General features: G+C 37.2%; 1 protein-coding gene across 2 annotated transcripts in view; it reads right to left on the bottom strand.

Annotated features, from left to right (window-relative positions):
• LOC149934897 (Kv channel-interacting protein 4-like) overlaps positions 1-25,108 on the bottom strand; it is a 141,501-nt gene that overhangs the window by 38,867 nt on the left and 77,526 nt on the right. The window contains exons 2-3 of one of the 2 annotated variants that reach the window (XM_090181122.1): positions 1,551-1,670; positions 1,219-1,296 (exon numbers count right to left, since the gene is read on the bottom strand). In XM_090181122.1, the coding sequence (XP_090037248.1) occupies positions 1,219-1,296; positions 1,551-1,670 (198 nt within the window). The remainder of the gene's footprint in view (positions 1-1,218; positions 1,297-1,550; positions 1,671-25,108) is intronic. The other variant, XM_090181123.1, reaches the window with a different exon arrangement.

Here is a 25,108-nt window from a genome sequence, read left to right as displayed (position 1 = left end):
AATTAATTTTCGAGCAGTAAAAAGTTAACCGTTGAAAGTTATCACTTATTTTTCATTATTTTGCCTCACCTTTGTAGAATTAATGTGTTTTTTTATATATTTTCAAGGCACTAGAAGGTAGGCCATGGCTTGTGGCGTAGCTAGCATGGGTGACACCCGGGGCGGATATCACGGTGTGCTACTTACTAGTGTCTAGTTTGTGGAAGTTTTTATTTTTTCCACGGTCGGGTGTCACCTCCCAATCAGGTCCAAACGGGTGGCACCCAGGGTGGGCCGCCCTCCCTAGCTACGCCACTGGCCATGGTCTACCTTGGTAACAGACTAGAAGCATAGGGTGCGCCGCAACGAAAGCGGAGAGAACTAATTTATCTTCAGCCATCCTCCAATTTACCAGAGTAAATAGAAGTATACGGCGCCCTCTCCAGTTAATTTTTATCAACATCCCTTTTTAAGTGAAATATCGAAGTAAGAAGCTCGCTCGCTAAGAGGATGAGGCGAGATGCGAGGATGGAGAGAGAGAAGCGCCGGAGGATGACGGGAGAGCTAAATAATGGCCAGGAGGATGGAGAAATGGACTTCTCGAGGAACGTCTTTGATGATACAATATCATCGATTGGGGAAGCTAAAAATAGAATCGCCCCCCCCCCACGCGCGTTCACTCCTCTCCTCCCTCCCTCGGAATCTCTGTCCTCGAATGTTGTTACGAATAGGGGATAGAGACCCCTAGCGTGGATGAAAGAAACTAATATAAATTCTCCAAAGGTCGAGCTTTTTGTCGTCTTCCAGAAAGTGGCGATTAGCTTTTTTCTTTTTTTTATCCGGCGCGCGACCGTTACAAAAGAAGGAGAACCGATTTGTAGCGTCGAATTCAATGATTGCGCAAAATTATTTTTCTCTTATCGAGTCCTCCAATTGCTATTGGATCAACTTCAACGTCAACGGTCCGAGTACAAGGGGACAAAAAGGTTATCCTTTCCACCTTCGCTCATTCCCAAATATAAGAGAGTTGTTTTTTCACCCTCCACCAGAGGGACAAAAGACGGTATAAATAACGTTACAAGTTTGGGAAGAAAAGACTAATTCAATTTTCTTTATACCCCTGACTAACGGGCATTGTGCCCGTGGGGAGAGAGTCGAGAGGTATAGTCGCGGGCGAAATAAATTAATTTTCGCTCGAGTAGATGGCGCTGAAAGAGAAGAAAAATGTTCGCTACTCACCCAGTGAAGAAAAGCCGGAACCGAAGCTACTCTTCCTTCGCTTCTTAACCTGCCTGACTCTCCGGAAGACAGTACCGACTGCGCTCATCGAACCATCACCGCGAAAGCGCAACCGACGAACGAGATAAAAGAGATAAAACCAAAATAATGAATTAGAAAATGCGGCTGGAATGATAAAAACAACTAATAACAAGTAGGCCCGTGAAGAAACTAATTTATATTTTAAGACGGCGAAAGAGGAGCGACGTAACCCCGCAGGGAGCCCGACTAGCTTCAATTTGAGTAAACAAGGGTATAAGTCATTCTTGATGAAAGTAGAAGACGGTACTGACTTTTGGTGACCCAATATTTGATGTTCTTCACTTCCCTCGAAGGTTGCGTGACGTCTTCTTCGTCGCCCTTCCTAGGGCTCATCTTGACGATAGCCACGGACTCTGAAAGCAGAGGACAGACTGCAAGTAGGTCAGTAGGCCGACGCCAAGTGCCGGCACAAGCTGATATTACAAACATTTATACAAAAGCAACAGTATGTGAACAAACGTATGCCTGCTCTGCAGTGTGTGTAAACCTCCAAAATAAACGTTCTTTTAATCAATTGATGCATTTACCTCCAAAATAACCGTTCTTTTAATCAATTGATGCATTTACCTCCAAAATAACCGTTCTTTTAATCAATTGATGCATTTAGCTCCAAAATAACCGTTCTTTAAATCAATTGATACCTCCAAAATAACCGTTATTTAAATCAATTGAAACCTCCAAAATTACCGCTGTTTAAATCAATTTATACCTCCAAAATAACCGTTCTTTAAATCAATTGATATCTCCAAAATAACCGTTCTTTAAATCAATTGATACCTCCAAAATAACCGTTCTTTAAATCAATTGATACCTCTAAAATTACCGTTCTTTAAATCAATTGATACCTCCAAAATAACCGTTCTTTAAATCAATTGATATCTCCAAAATAACCGTTCTTTAAATCAATTGATATCTCCAAAATATACGTTCTTTAAATCAATTGATATCTCCAAAATAAACGTTCTTTAAATCAATTGATATCTCCAAAATAACCTTTCTTTAAATCAATTGATACCTCCAAAATAACCGTTCTTTAAATCAATTGATACCTCCAAAATTACCGTTCTTTAAATCAATTGATACCTCCAAAATAACCGTTCTTTAAATCAATTGATATCTCCAAAATAATCGTTCTTTAAAGTAATTGATATCTCCAAAATATACGTTCTTTAAATCAATTGATATCTCCAAAATAACCGTTCTTTAAATCAATTGATATCTCCAAAATAACCGTTCTTTAAATCAATTGATATCTCCAAAATATACGTTCTTTAAATCAGTATATATATTCAAAATAATTTGAGAACTGACCTGTGTCATTTACTAGGATTCTCTGATTTAAATAAGTAATTTAAAACGCGATTGAAAACAAATAATTATTAGAGAAATTGATTAAATCGCTTATTACACTTAAATGTATTTATGAAAATGGAAAAAGGTAGTTCCAATTTAGAGCAAACTAATAATAATATTAATAATTATAATAATCAGTTAGGCTAATACGCAAGACACGACCTTAGGCCCAATGCAGTTAGCGACTTTTAATGCCTTTAAATCAGGTGGCCGGGTTACAATGCGTAGGAGGGTGGTGGAAAGCCCTTCGTGCCACGCGAGTCAACAGCTTCTTATACTTACTATCCGTTAACCTCTACAAGGTTTAATGGAAATGGGAAACCGAAGAACTCGAAGAAAGTCCCCTTTAACCAGTGGGGAGGCTACTACTAAATTACAATTAGTGATTAAATTGAGAAGAACAGTTATTAAATGTTAAAAAAGAATAAAACAAAAATCCGATTTAAATAAAATAAATCGATTTTTTTGGGAAAATAAATCAATAACCAAGGTATTTACTAAGAGAACAAAGACCTTCCCATGGCGCATTTTATAAATACAATTTTTAACAAAACAAATACAACTAATCACGATGACGTTTTATTAAAAACGCCAAGTCATCTTCCATAATAAAGTCATCCATAATTCTTTACCCCGCCGTCAGAAAATAAATGAATTATCCTACAATTTCCCCCAAACCCAATGAAAAGTTTCCATTTCTTAAAGAAAATGATTTACATTTCTGCCATTTCAAATCCCCACACATTAGTTATCCATTGTAAATCCTGCTCCACAAATCTCGCAACGCGTTGTTTATCACGCGGGGAACAAATTGCAAGGCGCAAGTCTGCCGAAATAAATTTGAATCCTCGACACACTGTGTTTTGAATAATTTATAGTTTTGACTTTTTCAAAGGGGGCTGAGATGGGGGGAGGTTAAAAGGGGGAGGGAAGAAGATTAGGGTTAAAAAGGGGGAGAGGGCGAAACACACGTTTCAAGAGATGGAAATGGATGTCATTGTGTCATTGTTATTTTTTTTCTCAATCTCTCTATCTTGTCCGTCGCCCTTCTCGCCTAACTTATTCTTTTATCCCTGTTGCGTCGCGATCTTTTGGCGTCTTTAAGCTCCCTCTTGCGGAGATAAAAGACAAAAAAAAAGCGCAGGAAGAAAAGGCAGGGATCGAACATGTGTGACCCCGCCTGTGAGACACAAACAAAGATCGAAATTGATCCCCTTTCGGAACGTTGTACCCGGGAAAGGGAAAAATACGAGAGTCTCGCCAACGACCAATGACAAATGAGACGGGTCGTCTGTTAGGCGCCAGCCACTAATCAATGGCGCCATCTTCCGAGAAAAATACCCCCCTTATTAATTATGTATCGATAATAACTAGAATAGACCAATAAATTGACCAAACGCCCGTAAAGGGGTCCAACACGCTAGACCCCGGTGTTCGGCGGAGAAAACTTGTCTAATTAGTACTTGAACCCATGGAGAGATTAGTGTGGATAATACGGTGAATTTAAGGAGGATATTTATCCTCCCTAAGACGAGAAAGTCACGTACTGCTGTCTCGAGAGCGCGCGGAGGGGATGTGACGTGTGAACGCGGATGGCTCCCACGAGAGGGAGCTTCTCTCCCAAGATCCAAAACACGCTCCTCTCCACGCTCATCCTCTTCTTTATTCGTGACATAAGACCACCGAGCAATGCAGCCAGAGAGAGAGAGAGAAAGAGAGAGAGAGAGAGAGAGAGAGAGAGAGAGAGTTAAATTTGGGACGGCGTGGTGTGGTCTTTAGTTTGCTTTTGGACTTTTGAGAGTTAACTTATTTGGAAGACAACACGTCTTTGAATGGGAAGGGGTCCCAGCCTGTCGCCTAACGAGAAACTCGGGCCCCAGTAATCAGAATTAAGAGAACAAAGACACTTACAAAGAACGAGCGCGTTTCTAAATAATGGCCAGAAATAATTAGACGTATTATACATTTCGGAATTCCTTCGTTGCCTCGCGTTGTTTAAAAGTAATGGTGCGCGTAGTAATATTGTAACATAACCTCTTAATGATCCTTACTACGATTATTGGCTTTTAAGATTACAACGTAAACTAAAATATAGCTCGTGTATAATGCTAACTCAAATGGAAATACCCTAATGAATTCCTTCAAATCCAGAAAGAATTTCTTTATACTTAGGGAGATAAACTACGCTGTTGCTCCTCCTCTCAGAAGTCCAATCAAATTGAACCGATATTTCATTGGCTCCCTAACACTTACGTCTTTCCTTCCACCTATCGTGATGGGAGAGAACTAAGACCATGGTGCTCACGGATCAAGTAAGAGAAGTAAGAAATTGTGAACATTTGTCCTAAAGTATAAATAAGGCTGGGCGAATAGCACTTTTAGCCTATCGAGACGAATATCGAATACTTAAAAAGTTTCTAATCAAATACCGAAACGAATAGTAGTTTTCGTACCAATTACCGAATAGTTAGGCTTAATCCAAATACTACCTTATCGAATACTCGTCGAATATTGGGTCGAATATTGGTCGAATATAGGCCCAAATATTAGTCTAATAACAGGTCTAATAGTCAAAATATTTTAAATTTTAATATCTAAATAGTAGAACTGAATTATGTAGTGTTGTTAATTTTCCGGATAAATAAAATGCGGAAAAATTTCCAGAAACTTTTTCGGAAATGTTTTCGAATTGCGGAAAATGTATAATAACTGTAAAAAAACTGCAAAACATTAATAGTGTTACATTGGTAATCAGTTTAAAGCTAGTCAAGAGGTTTAGTTTTACTCTCCGATTCCAAAAAATGACGCAAAAACTTTTTTTCCCGGAAAACTACGGAATATTTTCCGATTTACAACATTATGACATCATAGGTGACCTATGACGTAAATAAAAAACTAACTATCTGTACACACAAAAAAATATCTGCCGAGAGCCAACTGACCAATGACCTACGTTCTTTTATATAGAATTGCCCTGTAGATTCTTTATTCTAGCCGTCAACCGTCAAGTGAGAGCTCTACCATAGATATTCCTTCCCCCCTAAACCGGCTTTGGCTTCACCCTCTCCATAGACAGCTATGAGGTGATACAGGCTGATGGGCCAGGCGGGAATAACAGTCTAGATTTTCAAAATTTTCGCCGAATAATAAAGACCGAACAATAGAAATGTTATTCGATATTAGATCAAATACCAAAAGACGCGTGAAACGAATATCGAGACTGTTATTCGTAATTTTTACCTCTCCGAGGGGACTTTGTACCCTAGGAGGGATTATACAACCACCGTGTCTGTCTGTCTGTGGGTGGGTCTGTCTGTCAGGCCTGCGAACGCGTTCGCATTTTCGGGGCAAAGGGTAATCACTGCGTACCCAGTTTCTTAGAATCAGGGAAAAGGTTTTTCCAAAAGCGCCCTCTTTTTGTCATTGGGTGTAGTATAATTTTTTGATCGGCCGGGATTCGAACCCGAGTCCTCTTGAACGACAGGTGCGCGTTCTACCGCAGACGAGGAGTAATACACTCGTGATGCGGTGTATCCTTCCGCGAATTTACCGGAAAATACGCCATTTTACATCGTGAAGAGGAGTGATACATTCGTGATGTAAATTCGCGTTATTGAAAATTGCCTCTAGCCATGGTCAATTTTTATGGCCTGGATTTAACAAATATATTATAAATTTCTTAGTAGTGTCTACCTATTTTTTATTTCAGCGCAACCGACCTTTGAAACTCTGGCTTTGCCTTTTCGTTGTAGTTTCGTCTTGCGCCGTTTTATCAAAGTGCAAGTATCTTCGATGGTTATTTTTACAAAATAAACGCAATCGCAATATCAATGTTTCATACTCCATACATCACTGGGAGAAAAGGGAATATTATTAATGGAAGTATAACACCAATGACGGGTTTTATTTCGAAAAGAAGTTCGAATAAAAAGAAATGGCCACCATAATTCTCGAAGGTCCCATCTCGAGACGAGAATACTTTATATTCCAAGAAATAAAATCGCGTAGTCTAGAGAAAGATGGGGCAACGTTACCAGCGCCATCTCTCTCTCTCTAGGAGAACCGAATGAAAAATCCAATTCTTGTAGCGTATCCGAAAACCCCAAGTTGAATCGCGTTTAAAAAAGAGCCCGAAATAGTTCTTTCGAATTCCGCCAGGGGTCGTCCCCGCGGTCACCCCCTGAAATCTGATGGATGAATTTCTGAAGGTTTTGTGGGACCCTATTTATCAGTATACCCTGATGAACCGGATAACCAAAAATATGGAGAGCCACATTACAGAAACATTCGAATATCGATTCTTTTCATCGGAATAAATAAGAAAATTCTACAGAGTGTAAAATCGATAATCAGAGTTATTTTTTGTAACCCGCGATTTATAAGGTATAGTTTCGTAACGGAGATGCATCGCTATTTTATTATAATGCTATCATAATATCGCTTACAGCGTTCTGGCGCACTCGAAATATATCAGCAAAACGAGCGGTTATTTTTCGTTGACGACGCAAAAATCTTTTTTTTTTCAAGTACCGTAGTAGATGGTGTATGAAATTGACTTTAATAATATGCGGCGACGTCTGGGCTACTTTAGTTTGGCTCCTATAGAGGGCGCTTTTTTAAAAAGCTTTATTTTATATATTTTTTAAAAGGTTCGTTGGTTGGTTGGTCTTGCTTAAAATGTATCCTTTCTCGTTTTAGCCCGAAAACGACCTAGCCTCCCCCCGAGGGGTAATTTTTAAACGTACAGCCCAAATTCTTTCATATACAGGGTTGGGCTAAAAAATAACCCACACCAAACAAAAGTAATGGCGTTTGGAGTGTCAGGCTCAATAAGATGTTTCACACTTCAAATCGATAATATTATATATATAATATCATAAGTAACATAATAAATATTGGTATGGTACAGAACGAATTCGGATAATGCTAGTCTGTCGTGGAGTGATTGCGAAATAGGAAGTTTCAGACTCTTTCCCTTTGCTAAATAGTTTGGTAATTTAGTGGCGAGAAATACGGGCGTACACGCGTTTAGCTTGGAAATTCGAAAAAAACTAACTTCGGAAATGGAGCTAGTGTTTTTAATAGTGATTTTTATCTTCCGTTTCAATAATTCATCAATATTTTCCAAAAGTAAGCGTTATTTACACTTTTGAAAGAATTTCAATTTTCAATAGGCCTTGGCTGGTCCATCGAAAAGGATGCCGGCGGACCGGTGGCATCTTCCAAATACTAGGAGCAGTTCGCCGTCGGTACTTAATGGTTTACGTGGTCATTGACGAAACAGACTATCATTAAAAAAATTGCATTGGGTAAATAAGAAGTGTCATACTTAAGTTTATTATGTTACTTATGATAATATGTAATTAATAAAATTAATTCACATCAGAATAAAAAATATACATTACCCCTCAAAAGAATTTGCCTCGCTAAATGACAAAACCGCATTATCAGAATATTTTGCTAATTTCAGATCGAGATAAGTTTTCTAAACGTAAAAAGTTGGACATCAATTACAAGTGTACATTAATTTGTTAAAGAATGTCCTTCAATTATTAAAACAACTCTAATATATATGGAAAATTTTCGCTTTCTATTCTAATAACATAAATCAAATGTGATGGAAAAGTAAAAATATTAAACTTTTCACCCTAATTTTGATGGGGTGGGCTCTCCGAAGGGCGGGAAGGAAACCGACCAAAGACGAGGTTTTAAAAATGTCGTTAATGTAACTATAGTTTAGGAATTAGCAAACTTTAATTGCCCCCATCCGCGTCCCCACTCCTCCTTCTCTTCCGCATCCGTCCCCATCGTCTCATCTTGAGCCTCCGCCCATCCTCCTCCGAGGATCACGGTCGCGTCTCTTCGGCTGCAACCTTCTGGCATTCGATTTATCAAAAATGTCCCCTCTCGCCCCCCTGCCATCCCCCAAAAGAAGCATTAAGATCAACCCCCCTCCATTTATCCCGCCTTTCCTTCTACTAAGATGAAATATTTTCTAAAAATAAGATTATCCCTGACCTCCTGACATCACTCCCCGGGGGAAATTCTGGAGAAGAGAGATCCAAAATGTCCTCCCCTTGAACCCCGTCCCCCTCCTTTGGCCCAAAAATATGAATCCGAGATATGCAACAGAAAGCCAAGGTCGGGTTTCGACAGCGTACCCCGCTCAGAATGTTAAATTCCGTTCCCACTTCAAATTGTTATAATTAGATTTAACACGGGATCTTAATTTTTTATATACCCACTTTTTTTAGATACATTGTATTTTAATTTGTAAAATTGGATAATTTTTTTCCCTTCTTTGATCAATTTTTTTTTCCTTCTTTGAAAAATTAGGTTGGTTAGTAAGTTGCCTCGAGAAATATTCAATTAAAACCGTGGGTGCGTGTAGGGTAAGGCGTTTAAACCTTATTAGATTAACGGAAGTGCGTGTTAGGAGATTTTTAATACCTTACTTCCTGTACACGATCTCAGTTTCCTTTCACGTCGTTAATAAGAAACCCTTTAAAGTTACTCAAGTAGCTAAAATAAAGCGATTAAGCTATTTGGGAAACTGACTTCAAAGATTATAAATAAGTCGTTATCTTCACAATACTTAAAGGGGAACGGCCAAGCTTTTGCAAATATCGCCATATTTGCATATCAAAAGATCAACAAGACGTTCAATATACTTACACGTATCTTATTTTGTCTTGAAAAAATTGTTTTGTGCCCAAAAAGTTGAAACGCAAAATAAGGCCAAGTATTTAGTTTGAATTTTCGCCACCATCTTAAGGTGTATCGCTAGCGCCAGCACGACCTTAGTGAGCGATTTGCGAACTATCCCAACTTTTGAAATCGCGCAATTTAGGAGTGTCTCACCGATTTCTCACCAGGTGTCGCAGCGGACGCGCGCTTTTCAATTTCCCGAAATTTCTTTATTTTATTAAATATTAACCGCTTAATATTTTTTGATGCGGTTTTCGCCATAAATTTGAGTTTTTACCGGGCCATAGGGCCAGTGGCGTAGCCAGGAGGGGGGTCACGGGGGAAAACGTATGGTCGTACGTACAAATATTTTTATTTTTTTACTTTTTTTGTGCCCCCCCCCTCCGAAACAAAATCCTGGCTACGCTACTGCATAGGGCTATCTAACAGGTTAATGCTTGACCGTTCCCCTTTAAGAGCTATATAGTAGAGTATTGGGATATCACGGTTTCCATGGCTACCGAGCGAAAAGTACAACGCGACTATTAGGGCCTGTACGGCACCGGTAATTGAAAAACGAAAACACGTGTTCTTTTTTTGGTTTCGATTCTTAGTTCCATTGTCAACTAATAGATGTCGCTTCGTGGAGCTATACGCTATTTATTAAGGTAGGGACTATCCCAGTTCCATTTGATAATACGCGACTTCGTTTCCGGAACGGTATTACCACGGAAGGAATAAGTGCGCAGAGCGAGATCTTCCAGGAAATGTACTTTGCCCACCGACGGTGAACGTAAGAGAAAAGACAAGGTTTTTTCTTTTTATTCCAAAAAAGTATTTTAATGATATCACGTAGTGTAAGTAAGTCTCTCATATCTTTTCCTTGCTCCTACTCTATACTGAAAAAAGCTTCATTTCTTCGAAGCTTTTTACAACCGCTACCAGTAATGGACACGCTACCACGGACTTCTTTTCCCAGAAAGAGAGAAAGAGAGTAACGAGGGCACGAGTTCTTGATAAGAAATCAAGTTAGGCTTTTTTATTTCAAGCACGACGTTATAGCCCGAAATTTACTAAATCAAATAAATACTGGTTGTTTTCGATGTGACTTGAATGAATATTTATTGTACCTTTGAAATACAAAATCTGTTTTTGTAACAGGGAGGAAACCGTTAAATGAATTCGCGGGCTTAAACAAATAAATAGAATAAAATAATTTTAAAATTTAGTTTTAAAATGACATAGGAATTTAATTATAATGATAGGCAATCCAAAACATATCCGAAACATCATCTTCAGACCCGTAGCCAGGATTTTTAAAACCAACCCTTAAAACTCAATTTCTTTCCTAAGCCCTATTAAAATGAGCTTGTAGGTCCATACGGGCCACACTGGCGTTTGACATTGGAAGTTTGGAACACGTAGTTTAAAAAGAAATAAATTTAATTTAAATAAAAAGCAAGTTGAATTTCAAATCACATTAGTTTCGTCTTTATTTGTTTGTGTATTTACCACAAATTTATTCATACTTGGACTTACAAAAACTTGATTAATCTCATGCGAGCCGATATACTTGGGAAAAACTGAATAAACAACGACACCGTACGGGAAACTAACCTTAGTTATCGAAATCGCGCTCAGAATCGGAGGGCGTTTTCCTTATGATGAGAAAATCGAGTCAAATATAATCTAATTTCCATTTGACGCGATAAATTGCACTTGGGAATTGTGGGTATAGCTATTTCTATGTATGAAAATAGTTTCATAAAAACTTAACTTCATAAGGAAAACGCCTCCAACATGGGGAGTATAGCAGTCTGATAACTTCGGTTCATTTACTTCTGGTCCAATCAATATTTGTACTTGATTACGTGCCATATTATTCTTGGACTTAACTAAATATTATATGTGAATAGGATATTTTTTATTGATTTCGTTTGCTTGCTTTCATATTTTTCTAGGGGCACAATGATATTTTTAAGGGGGCACTCTCAGATTTTTTTGATGGGGCCGAGCCCCCTCAATGGCTAGGGGTCTGATCATCTTAAATAAATCAAAAGATCGGGACAAAAATCAAGAAATTAAACTGCATTTTTAACCTTATTCGACATAAAATAAATAATAAACGAATAATAATACCAAGAAATCAACGCGTAGGAGCGTTGTGGTAAGTACTTCATGGCACGCTAGCCAAAAGCTTCCTAAACTCACTATTACCTTTAAAGGGGAACGGTCAAGCTTTAACCAGTTAGATAGCCCTATAGCCCATTAAAAACTAAAATTTATGGCGAAAACCGCATCAAAAAATATTGAGTGGTTAATTTTTAATAAAATAAAGAAATTTCGGGAAATCGAAAAGCGCGCGTCCGCCGCGACACCTGGTGAGAAGTCGGTGAGACAGAAAAACTACGTAAAAGCGCGCGCTGCTGAAGACGCAAAAAATATGTTCCAGTTTTAAGAAACCTAAGCCTAAATTGCGCGATTTTAAAAGTTAGGATAGTTCGCAAATCGCTCATACGGGGTTAGCAGCGCTGGCGGCAGCCCCTAAGATGGCGGCGAAAATTCAAACCCAAACACCTGGCGTTATTTTTCGTTTCAACTTTTTGGGCCAAAAGCTATTTTTTCAAGACAAAAAAAGGTACGTGTTAGTATATTGAACGTCTTGTTAATCTTTTGATACGGAAATAAGGCCATATTTGGCCGTTCCCCTTTAACCTATCCCAGATTTTATGAAAAAAGGAAGCCAAAAAAATCGAAGAAAAACCATTTAACCAACGGGCAGAGAGCTTTCAAAATCAACGCAGAAGGAGTTGTTCCAAGTTTTCACCCAGTGCCACAAGATGGAATCAAATCCGGCTTATATTGCCGCGAGGCGAAAGTGCTAACCAATCCGCCACAGCACTCTGGGTTTTCCTTGACAGCCATGTCAATAAATTTGGTCCAGTCGTCCACAGAATTGGCCGACTTGCGAAGATGGCCGTATCCATTATACAAGTTGATTTTTTTAACCAAGGAATACTGCTGCGCATGATTCCTTACCCGATTGACTGAGTTCACAGTTAAACGGTTTCGACCATTTGATACTTTTAAATAAAACACAGAACTTTGCTTGGGCAAACTCGAGCTCCAGGGTGAAGTGTTCTTAAACCACCAAACTAGGCCGAAACTATAAATATCTCAAGTTAACGATGATAAAATTAGCTAATTTGCAATGCAGTCCATAGGTGGTTCCTTTTAACTTAACATTTCATACATACTATTCTCCACCACTCTCCCCCTTCTCGGTTTTTCGTTGCTATGCAACTCTTTTTGAAATTTTTAATATTTAGGCTTAGTTTCTCTTTTCGGTGTAACAGTCGCAATCCAGATTTCCCGAACGCTACTGATGAGTCCCAAATAGGACGAAACCGGTCTATCGTTGGAATTTCTGGCTATTTTATTTAATTAAATTTAGTTTTCCACTCGAAGATCTATTTGGTCCGAGATTCGCGTCTTTATGTTTGCTCGAAGACCTATCGGTACGAGCTATTTGTAAGTTTTTAAATTTCTTAAAATTTGTTAAGGGTTTAGCTTTTTTATCGCTTTTCACAATGGACTAATCTACTTATTCGCTAATTTTATCATCCTTATAAATATCTCAGACGACGTTGACAATAATTTACCAAGAATGAAGAAACAGAGAAAATGAAACCAGATGGAAAACTAGCTAATAATCTGGACAAAATCGCCTTAGCACTATCACACCCTCGTCAACTGTATCATTAGATCTGTCAGTGAAATAATGAATCGACTTTCGTCATTACGGATAGAACAGCCTTTAACAGGCTCGATTGGACACAAAATGGCGGCGACTAAAGCCAATGTTGAAAGTATCAGAAATAAAAGGTGTCGAAAGTCGAGGCGGAAAAAAGGGCGTATGGGCTATAAACAGTCATCAAAATAAGGAGGATGTCTGGAGGTGTGGCCGCGATGAAACTGGGCGTCCGAATTATGGGTCAAATCCGACGCGGAAAAAGAGAGTGGAGTTACGGATCTCGATGGGTTGTTGTGTTCCAAAAATATTATCACCTGCCCGACTAGCACCATCTACCAGGAGAGAAATATCCTCTCAGCCACTCTCGTCTCTCTCTCTCTCTCTCTCTCTCTCTCTCTCTCTCTCTCTCTCTCTCTCTCTTGGATTCGTTCATCTATCGATCGAAGCTCTGAGAACGGCGTTGGAGGTCAACGAAGGTAAGGGGAACGAATTGAGGTGGAGATAACGGGCAGGTAGCGTAAGAGGCTTGGGTTGATGGATGGGGATGTGGAGAGAGAGAGGGGGAGAAGGGGAGAACAGTCAAGTTGTTTGTTCGTTGCGTTAAACAATTAACTCGTTTTTCGGGGACTGGCACGCGTCGGAAAAGAGACGAGTTCTATCTTTAGTGGCCGCGAAACAAAACTGTTTTCCTTCTGATCATAATCTGAAGATTTTGACAGAGCTAGATTTGATCCGTGGCTGTTAAAACTCGCTGTTGTTTCAAAACATGGCGTTATTTTAGGCGACGTATTTGAATTGGCAGGTAGTCGAAAGCGATAATCGTACCATCTTTGAAAGTCTATTGCAAAAGACTAAGAGAAACCCCAATTGAAAAATAATTACAAAATTCACCACATTCCTCGAAACTATGGTCGTATTAGAAAATCCTTGTTCCCATTGGACCTTTCGCAGCTGCACTGGTCGGTGAGCTGGAAAAGTTAATCAATCGAGACTCCCAGTGGCCAAGCGCTAATCATAGCGGTGGCTAGTTCAATGAGGCAGTCAGGACAGTCGCCAATCCGTGTCTGAGGTAGCTGAGGAGGGTTTGGACCGTTCTATCTTGCATTCGAATCTAAACAGCAAACTGCCGAGAAAGGAGAAACTGTCCCGTTTTCGGGAAAGCGCCGCCCAGGGAGAAAATGATCTTCAACTAGAGCTACCTCCGGTTGACGCAAACTTCAAAGTACTTCCGAAACAAGTTAAGTTTTATAAAAACGCAGCGTTGGCATAGAACCAGCCATACCGGTTATAGCCACGTGGTTAAACCCGGATTTAGCCACTTGAAAAAATCCAGATTTGTTTGGCTTTTTTAATAAAAAAATTACAATATAAATATTTTAGTAAATTAATAGTTTTAATTTGGAAATTTAGTTTATTTTTTGTTTCATATTTAGAAACCGGTTTATTTTTACCAGTTTTTCGGTCGGTTTAATTCCAAAGTTCGCTGCCTCGCTTCTATCGGTGCGTCATACACAAAAACTAAGGGGGAATTTCCCGAGGAAATCAAAAGAATTCAGTTATTTTATATAGTTATTTCGCTTTATTTGTTTAGTTTAACGACAATAACTGCAGACAATTTCCACTTACATAAGTAAAAGGTAGTTAATATTTTAGTCGGTTATAACCGAAAAAAACCGGGTTTAGCAAATTAAAACCACTGGTCTGGATTTTTTCAAAAAAGCCGGCTTTTTCCAACCCTGTAAAAACGTAACAACGGCTAAGAGTAACGGACCAAAAAACTCTTAAGCTTAGTTCATTTACATCTTATTTGGACTAAACGTTCAATTTGTTTACGGAAGCAATTCGGTATAAGAGCAGCCGGATGAAGGGCCAAGGCTCCGGGTCTTTTAAAACTCAAATTCAAATGGGAACTTTTGAGTGGAAAAATCAATAATATATGGGAGAAAGTTTTGAAAGATTTTCCTTCGCAATAACGCGACCACTAGACGCCACTCTCTTCCTCCCTTGGGTCCTCTATTTTGGGGTGCTGAACCAATAATTTTAAGCCCTCCGGAAATGATTTAAAATTCTCTTTTTAACACGAACTTTCCCGAAAAGTCAAATTTTAAATCTTTCAAAAGGGGAGACCAAAATTTCAAACGCGTGAGCTATATCGTGGATTTTCCAAAGTTTACGGTCTGATAATAATACCATACACAACAGAAGTTTGCTGGATATTCGACTGCTAAACGGACACAAAATGTCTGCTTAGCAGACGAAAATCTAGAGATTGAGGAGCTTCTCGCGTTGGCCGCTACGTGGCTAAATGTAAACCTAAAAGACTAATTAGTGGACCGTAAACGGAAAATTATTACATTACTGGTGCTATTGAAAAGCTCACTATGAAAACAACATCTCTAGCTAAATTATTTGGTCAAAGTAACAAATCTTTCTATAATTTTTTTTATACTTATCCAACTTCTTAAAAGTAGAAGACTAAGCTTTGGTAGAATTATCTTCGCACGTGCAATTTGCATTAGCATTAGAAAATAGAAAACTCCTCGTGATTCGAGCACGCGCTCCTAGTGTTGGAAAAGGTAAATATAGTGACGCAAGAGTTACATTAACACGAGAAGGCCATGTTACATTATAGAAAGAACAATTCTGAGTTGAAACTTCTAACAATTCTGAGTGTTTTCAAAGTGAGCTTTCCTAAAAAGCTAGTTTCCATTACTGCACCGCCATCTATCGGCCTTAAAAATAACTATTAGGATGGTACTTGTCACAACAAAGGGAACTCCAAGTTAAAGTCATAGATCACTGACGTCACGCTGAGATATAACGTCAAAGTGACAAAGTACCATCCTCGTCTGCTTTTTCGTCTAACTGAACATGTATCAGATATTATTGAAACTCTTTTACTTCCGTTTCCCATCTATAAGGACGTGTGACTAAACGTAGCAACGGGTCCCAATTTTCATAAGTCAATAGTCCTCTAACAACCCAACGTAATTTTCCAACCAAAGGATCGTAGTATTCATATACTAACCCAATAAACCTAATCTCAATCTAACATTAACCTTACCTAAGCCTAACTTTACCAAACATAAACCTTACCTAAATTTAACCTAGCGTAAACAAACCAGTGTTGGGTAAAATACTTCGTTCTCAGTATTTAAAATAAAATGCTAAATACTTGCTAGAATATGTATTTAAAACAAAATGCTAAATACTTGCTAGAATATGTATTTAAAACAAAATGCTAAATACTTGCTAGAATATGTATTTAAAATAAAAATCTAAATACTTTCTAGAATAAATATTTAAAATAAAATATTAAATACTTGCTAGAATAAATATTTAAAATAAATTATTAAATACTTGCTAGAATAAGTATTTAAATTAAAATGCTAAATACTTGCTAGAATAAGTATTTAAAATAAAATGCTAAATACTATTTGGGAAAAGTATTTAAAATAAAATACTAAATACTGTTTGGAAAAAGTATTTAAAATAAAATACTAAATACACTTTGGGAAAAGTGTTTAGTAAAAAATACTAAATACTCTATGGGAAAAATGTTTAAAATAAAATACTTTATTTTAGTATTTTAAAATACTAAATACTCTATGGGAAAAATGTTTCAAATAAAATACTTTATTTTAGTATTTTAAAATACTAAATACTCTATGGGAAAAATGTTTCAAATAAAATACTTTATTTTAGTATTTTAAAATACTAAATACTCTTCTTTTCGCGTCAAACCTCGAGCCAATTAATTTGAAATGTCGTGTTACGTCTTACACTTGACGTAGTTAAGCCCCGCCTTTTTTTCGACGCGCTTTCGTATCACCGTCCCAATGGAACCTTAGACATTCCAAGTGTATACCTCTATAGTTTCTTGGTACCATATAAAGAGAAGTTTATTATAAATAGCTGAATGGATTTTATTGAAGCGTCTATTTTATATTGCATAATATTAATATAGGGTGACGGATGAGCGAATTGATGGAAATGATAACCAAAACAATTCGCCCATTATTTTTTTATTAATTTAAATTATTACGACTGGTTTTCTATAATTATATTTTATCTGAAAACTTCTGAAAACAAGGAAGTAGGAGAAAAACCAAATTGGACGCCGGCTTACCCAGGATTTCAGTCGCGGAGTAAAAGCGGTAACCCCTACACAAATCGTCGAATCTTCCTTCTCCCGGGAGAGACACTAACTTTCCTGTCGCAAACGGTGACTTCCTCTTTTTTCACGGTTCAGCATCAATGCAAGCTCCTAACTTTTTCGGCTAAGCCAGATTTAAAACAATTTCTAGGCGCTCAAGTCAGGGGCCATACGGTTTGTGCCTTTGTGTTGTTTTTTTTATCTTCGATTGCAGGCGCTGCCTGAAGAGGAAGGGAAAACCTAAAAATACACGTGATCACTTTCGTTCGCTTCCCTACACCGAGAAAACATAAGACAAACTCCGGGGAAAAAAACGTTTTTCGGTAGAAAACAATTCTTTTAAGAATGAGAATTCGACTCCCCGCAAAGGTTTCCGCCTCTGCCTATAATCAAACTCATGGTAGAAGATTCAATATATAGAAATTCCGGAGAAAAAACCAGAGTCGAAAGATTGTACGAACTTAAAATGAGTTTTTTCCTCTAAAATCCAACGAAGCTTAGATTAAAGTAGATATATAGAGAATCCCACCTATTAAATTGTTTCTAAGTCCTTCACATTTATTCTGGGAAGAAACAGGCTAAAGAATCTAAACTATGGGATGACGCGAAAATGAAAAAAATCTTATTTTCCTAAATTCTGCACCAAATATGGAATTGTTTTAAGTTTAACTCCGTGTAGTTAGAAAGTTTTAACTTTAGTTTGAGGTTTTCATTTTTTCATTAATTTTAAAATTACTTATATCATAAGTAACAATAATTTAAGTATGACGCGTACAATTTTTCTAGACGTTGATAAAATATATCTCTTATTATATTCATCTTCTCATAAAGTTGAAAATTTTTAGAGTTGTTAATTTAATAAAATGCTGAAAATTTTCCGTAAATTGGAAAAATAAATAATTGAAACATAAATTACTTTATAGGGGTTTTTAATGTTTTTAACTTTTTATCGATGTAAAATGTCTAATAACAGTAAACATACTACAAAACATTAATAGTGTTATATTGTTAATCAGTTTAAACCGAGGGGCTGGTCACTCAACGTAATCGGTGTACAGAGCCGTACCTTTGACTGTACTAATGGGATTACGCGTAATCTTTGAATTCCCTGCCTTTGGCAGTGCTAATTTAGGCGTAATCGATGTACAGACTTTCTAAGAGTGGTTAGCCCCTCGATTTAAACTAGCTTAGAGGTTTAGTTTTACTATTAGATTAGTGATGCGAAAATGCCGCTTTATTTAAATTTGTAAACAATATATTAGACTAATCAAGGAATGAAAACTTTTTTATTTTTTTCGGAAAAATTCGGGAAATTTCCGAAAAAAAAGGCCTCGGTCATTATCCGCAGAAAATTTTCCGGGCTTTGGGTATTAGCCTAGCTGATTAGTATTATTATTAAAATTTGTAATGGTATTTCTCTGCTTAAAGGGAATATAACCTCGGGTTTTAGGTGTGGTACACCAAACTTCGACCATTTCCCGCTCCCTCCTATGACTTTAGATATTTTTGGCGGACTTGAGGTTATATTCCCTTTAAAGATGAAATTTTTTTAAATTTTACTCCGTGAGGATATTTACTGATAAATAAACCATATTTTTAAAAAATGCCCCCGCTCTGCTTTTTATTCTGAAAAGTATTTTGAAAAATGAAAGGGAAACCGCGAAGTTATATGTATCAAACTACCATAATCAAAACAAGCCTACTTAATTATAATGAATTGCTAATTCTGGAAGCAATAACGTTTCACGAACATCAACATTGTATGTGTATTCTATCTTTAAAACGAGAGAAGGACAATAGAGTCAGTGGCGAAACGAAATCCAAATACGTTTCCCATCATTCGGCCACTTTTCGAATTGTCGGGTGGCGAACTCTCGAAGAATAAGTGTGGGTCCATCGCGCAGGAAGGGATAGATTTGAAATCAGCCAATTCTCCAAAGCGAAAACCAAAGAGCGATGGGAAAAAGGAGACGCGTCGAAAGAGGAGTAAAGATGTTATTTTCTTTGGGTGACGGCCAACTACAGCCGGAGTCGCGTCAGCTTCTCACGCGGAGAGTCCCGGCACAGTAAACCCCATCTTAGCCACGATGAGAGAGAGACGATTGCCTTTATTCGCCAACTCACTCTCACTCTCTTTGCTCGGAGACATACGTGGGGGAGAGACGTTCGGAGCGCTGATACAGCTATTGTCGCTTTTCTATCCGAGCTGAAACCTTCGGAATGATGACTTCTTCAACCGCGCACTCTCTTCTCCTCTCTCTCTCTCTCACTCTCACTCTCTTCTCCTATCTCTCTCTCTTTCACTCTCACTCTCACTCTCTTCTCCTCGCTCTCTCTTTCACTCTCACTCTCACTCTCTTCTCCTCTTTCTCGGTACACACACACACGCACAAACTCATACGGCCGATGCCGACTGAGATGTTTTCTTGTACTATGGACACTGTCATCCGTCGGCGATTTGTACTTTTTGAGCTACCCATTTCGATCAGTAAAAGAATTGGAGAAACGAGAGTGGAAAGAAATTGAAGTTTAGCTTTTAGGTTGGGAGATCTTAAGTATTTACTTTGAAAATACCGTCAACGTTTGACAGTGTGGCGACCAATTTTTTTTATTTATTTTTCAAATCTGATTACGTTTATTAGTTTCAACCATATTTATGTGAACTTTGAAATATTGGGTTTTGAAGTGGTTAGCACTCTTGCCTCGCAGCAAGCCCAGGTTTGATTCTAACTTGTGGCACTGGGTGAAAACTCGGAAGCACTCTTTCTGCGTTGAGTTTGCATGTTCTCTTCGGTTTCCCCTTCCTATAAAAACTTGTAGAGGTTATCGGTAGTAGTAAGTGTAGGGAGCTGTTCGTTCGTGTGGCATGAAGGGCTTGCAACCACCCTCCTACGTATTGTAATCCGGCCACCTGTTTAAGGCTTTATAAGTCGCTAGGTGGGGCTTAAGGTGGTGCATTAGGTATTAGCCTAGCTGATTGATTACTATTATTATTAAGTTTAAAATTTAAATTTTGTTGATTATTTTGTTTATTTATTTAGATAAATTTTAATTACGGTTCCGTGTTTTCGAGCTGTTTTATTATACGAGCCCAATTAATTTTATTTTAATTTAGTTGAGTGTGAAACAGTTTTAGCCGTAATCAATTTGAAATCAAGCCACCGAGAGAGCATGCGTGTAAATTAGTTTTACGCGCAGCTTCTTTGTAACCCGGCCACCTGTTTAAAGGCATTAAAAGTCGCTCGATGACTTGGGCCTAAGGTGGTGCCTTGGGTATTAGCCTAGATTTTGTCTGGGTACCTAGATTGCAGTTGGAAGTTCTTCTTGTGTTCGTTAAAGGTGGACCGCCCTCTCCCCTGTCAAAGCCAACAAGCGAGTCATGGAAAGACGGTGTCCATTGAAGCCTCGTCCTCACTTAAGGGATTAGGATGTCTCCATCTTCTTTGATCAATTCTCCTGCGATACCTTAGGATTGCCAATACTCAAATTATGAAATAAACTTAATTATTTAGTGTCTTAGTCGCTCCAAGCATGGAAAATAACCCCCTGGGTTATTTCTCACAAGGTCACCGTTTGGGGGAAGGTTAGTGACTTTATTATCCAGAGTACACTCTTAAAAAAAAAGGGTTTCTTTACAAACCTTTAAGGGTGTTTTCTTGTCCCATATTTAACACCTTAACAGGTTTATAAAGGATGTTATTCTACACCTTAAAAAGCAGTTTTCCTGCTAGGGTGTTAATTTACACTGTTTGGGGTGCTTATGTCCTCCGTTTTGGTTCTTTTGTTAACAGTTTGTGGTATAAAACTATTCACTTCAGGGTTATTATCTACTCCCTCTAGGGTACAAGACCACTCCTTTTAGGGTACCAAACGACTCCCTTCAGGGTGTTACACTACTACCTTCAGGGTGTTACACTACCCCCTTCAGGGTTCTACAATACTCCCTTAAGAGTTCTATAATACTCCCTTTAAAGTTTTTAACTACTCCCTTTAAGGTTCTAAACTACTGCCTTAAGGGTGCTACAATACTCCCTTTAAAGTGTTAAAATACTCCTTTTAGGGTACTAAACTACTGCCTTAAGGGAGCTACACCCTTACCAGGTGTTAAATCACTCAATTTACGGGGTAATATAACAGCCTTTATACACCTTTTCAGGTTTTTAATTTGGGACAATAAAAATCCCTTTAGGGCGTTTAAATTAACATTCAAGAGTGTTTTTTTACAGATATTACACCCTTAATATACCATTAAAACACCCTTTTTTTTAAGAGTGTAGAGCTCGGCGTTTGGATAAGAAATATCCGTTTTATTTGTTTTTATCCATAGACGAAAATTTTCCGAATAAAAACTTTTTTTTGCACATTAATTCGTTTTATAACCGCGAATAATATCCATAAATAAACAGTTAACCGAAATTTTTATGGATAATTGAAATTTTGGCGGTTAATTTATCTGTTCCGCCGAGCCTTAATCCAGAGTAGCCAAAAAAATTCATATTCAAATTCCCTGACTATCTCCTGTTTTCCCTGACCATTTTAAGAGATTTTCCCAGTTAAAAAAATTAAATGCACTTGTATTTCAGTAAAAAGGTTATTGCAATGTTGAAAAAATTAGTCAAAAGTTCAAGGAAATAAATGATAATCATAGAATTTGTCATAGATCTAGAGTTAAATTACCTTCAAAAAGTGTCAAAAGGAAATTGAATTCCCTGACGTTTTACAAATTATAATAATAATAATCAGCTAGGCTAATACCCAAGGCACCACCATAGGCCTAAGTCATCAAGCGACTTTTAAAGCCATTAATTCAGGCGGCCGGGTTACAATGCCTAGGAGGGTGGTGGCAAGCCCTGCATGCCGCGCGAGCCAACAACTCCCTACAATAACTATTACCGTTAACCTCTACAAGTTTTGATAATTCCCTGACCTTTCCCTGACTTTTTAGGCCCATTTTAAAATTCCCTGACATTTCCCTGACGTGTGGCAACCCTGTTTTCCACGCGACGTGGTGGATAACCAAATCAAAGAATTCTTGATTTTTCGGATGGGTCTCGCTTGGATTCCAAAGGATAAATTTAGTTTTGAATGAAAACATAAGTATATAATATATATGTTAAGAGATATTCTGCTAAGGTTATTCGCTTGAAACATGAACCTACGCAGGCCTCCGTTGATTTTCTAAAAAACGTTTCATATGAAAAAATGGTTTATAAATAGGTAAATATCCGTACGTAATTTTTACATTTTATATCTTTAAGCGAATGATTAACCCGGTAAATTTTGGATGGCGATGCGTTGAATAAATCAGTGAATCTAATCTGCGTCGAACCTGTGAAGGTACATTTTTTTTCCAACGCCTAGATGGAGGTCGTAACTTCGTAAGGGATATATTATACAGCCGAATTTAGTGGTTTCCCATTATGCTATAAACAGTGACTTGACTTACGTCGTCAGTTATTATTTTTTGTCAATATTTACAAGACGTCAACTGAAGCTTATTCTTATGAAATATCCCTTTTAAAGGTGTTGTCCAATAGAAAGCGCTTAATAAATTCACGTAACATCCTTGAACAAAATATTAAGCCTAAATAACGATGTTATTTCGCAATTAACCGAATCTAATCAGCAGCAAGAAGAGTTTAAAGGCGCATCCCCCGTAGCCAATTTCCAAATCTCCCCCTAATAACTTCGATAATTCCCTTCCACTAAGTATGTCAAATCGTACTTAATTATCCTTTAAACGTCCTTAACATTAAAGAAGAGAATTAGGACGCGAAGTCGTTTAATATTCGGGTCGATTGGTCAGGGTACATATAGAAACTCCGAAATATTAATCCAATACACACCTCGGGTATCCCTTGTCCAAACTTTCGATTAATTAATGACAAAAGGATTACTCATCCAAAGTTTGCAGTCGAAGGGCCGTTCATATTTGGAGCTAGAGATGAGAGGGCCTTAAATACCTTCGGAGTCGGACGCTTAAGAAATTCATTATCCATCGTCGGATGAAACAATGAATGGAGGGGATCCTGATATTGTTTCTCCTCTCGATCCCCTTCGCCAAATCGATTTTTCTAGTCGAGTGGAATGGTAAATTTCGCGATTGGATGCCCCTGGCCCAAATATATCGCCAAAGGAGTTAAGAAACCCCCTTCCTTTTTCCAAAATAATGATAAAAAAGCCCTTTATCTTTAATAGGTTCAATACAGGTTTAGGCGAGTATAAAAAGAATACAGAAAAGAAGGCAGAAAAGGGGTAAAAATCGTTTCTCAAATAGGAACTCCCGGAAGAATCGCTTCCTCCGTCTCGAGAAATTTACCGACTTCTTGTCTTTTTTTTTATACTTTCGATAAAATGGAAAACACTTTTCTGTAAAATGGAAGGAATAAAAAGCGTCAAGAAGTATAACAAACCACCCCTATTTTTTACGTAAAATATAAAAAGCCATGGTTTCACCCGTTTTCACGATAAAGTTCTTGAATTTTCGTTATATAATTTTATAATTATTTCCATCTTTAAAAGCTTAAATTCTAACGTCGAGGTACTTTAATACTCATAGTAGAATTTCCGCTTTGCGAAGTTCTATTACAATTGAAAATATGTATTATTGAAAATTTAAAAAAAAGGTGGGTTAATAACTTAATTATAAATGAAAATTTAAAAAAGGTGGGTTAATAACTTAATTATAAATGAAAATTTTAAATAAAGGTGTGTTAATAACTTAATTATAAATCAAAATTCTCAAAAATTGACAAATAAATTATAATTTGGTTAATAAATTATCTATAAACTAACCCCAAAAATGGGTTAATAGATTAATTATAAACTAACCCGAAAAAATGGTTACTAAATTAATTATAAACTAACCCCAGAAATGGGTTACTAAATTAATTATAAATTAATCCCAATAATGGGTTATTAAATTAATTATAAATTAACCCCAAAAATAGGTTAAAAACAAATTATAAATTAACCCCAAAAATGTGTTAGTAAATTAATTATAAATTAACCCGAAAAATGGGTTAATAAATAAATTATAAATTAATATTTTCACAAAAATGGGTTTATAAATAAATTTTTTATTAAAATGTCATTAAGAAATGGGCTATAAATTAAATTAAAATTATCACAAAAAATGGCCTTTAAATTAAATTAAAATTATTAGAAAAAAGTGTAAATAAACTAATTATAAATTAAAATTATTAGAAAAAAAGTGTAAATAAACTAATTATAAATTAAAATGATCACAAAAAAATGAGTAAATAAACTAATTATAAATTAAAAATATCACAAAAAATTGGTAAATAAATTAATTATAAAAAATTATCACCAAAAATGGGTAAATAAATTAATTATAAATTAAAATTTCCCTAAAAAATGGGCTAATAAATTAACTATAAATTAAAATGTGTTTTCTCGAAAAGAACGTTCCTATAGTAAAATTCCTATTTACGCCCTTTTAGGAAACCACCCATAATAAGAAGAAAAACTTGTCTAACAATAGTTTGCATTTAGGACGTTGGCCAAACACGACATTTGGTGGAACAAGGAATATATAGGGGTGGACAGGAAAGGGCTCTGTATACCGCAGGAAGGGATGAACTCCGGGGCCGCGTGTACTTGGGCGTTGCCCCGGCACGGAGGAAGTACCTCCACCCCCCTTTCCCTTCCGAGCGAGCCACCTCTTTTCTTTCTGAAACTCCCACACACTTACACCAACATATATCCCTCATCCGTTTTAAGTTTATTGGTTTTCCCTTCTTCCCAGTTATAGATCGATCTCTCGCGAATATGGAGGTGCTGACCTACTCCACGGATACTCCATCCCCACGAAAATAACGTGGGGAAACTCATACAAT

The sequence above is a fragment of the Leiobunum rupestre genome, chromosome 7 (assembly GCF_980474605.1).
Source record: "Leiobunum rupestre chromosome 7, qqLeiRupe1.1.hap1, whole genome shotgun sequence".
Lineage (NCBI taxonomy): Eukaryota > Metazoa > Arthropoda > Arachnida > Opiliones > Sclerosomatidae > Leiobunum > Leiobunum rupestre.
This window is presented reverse-complemented; position numbering and strand designations above follow the sequence as displayed.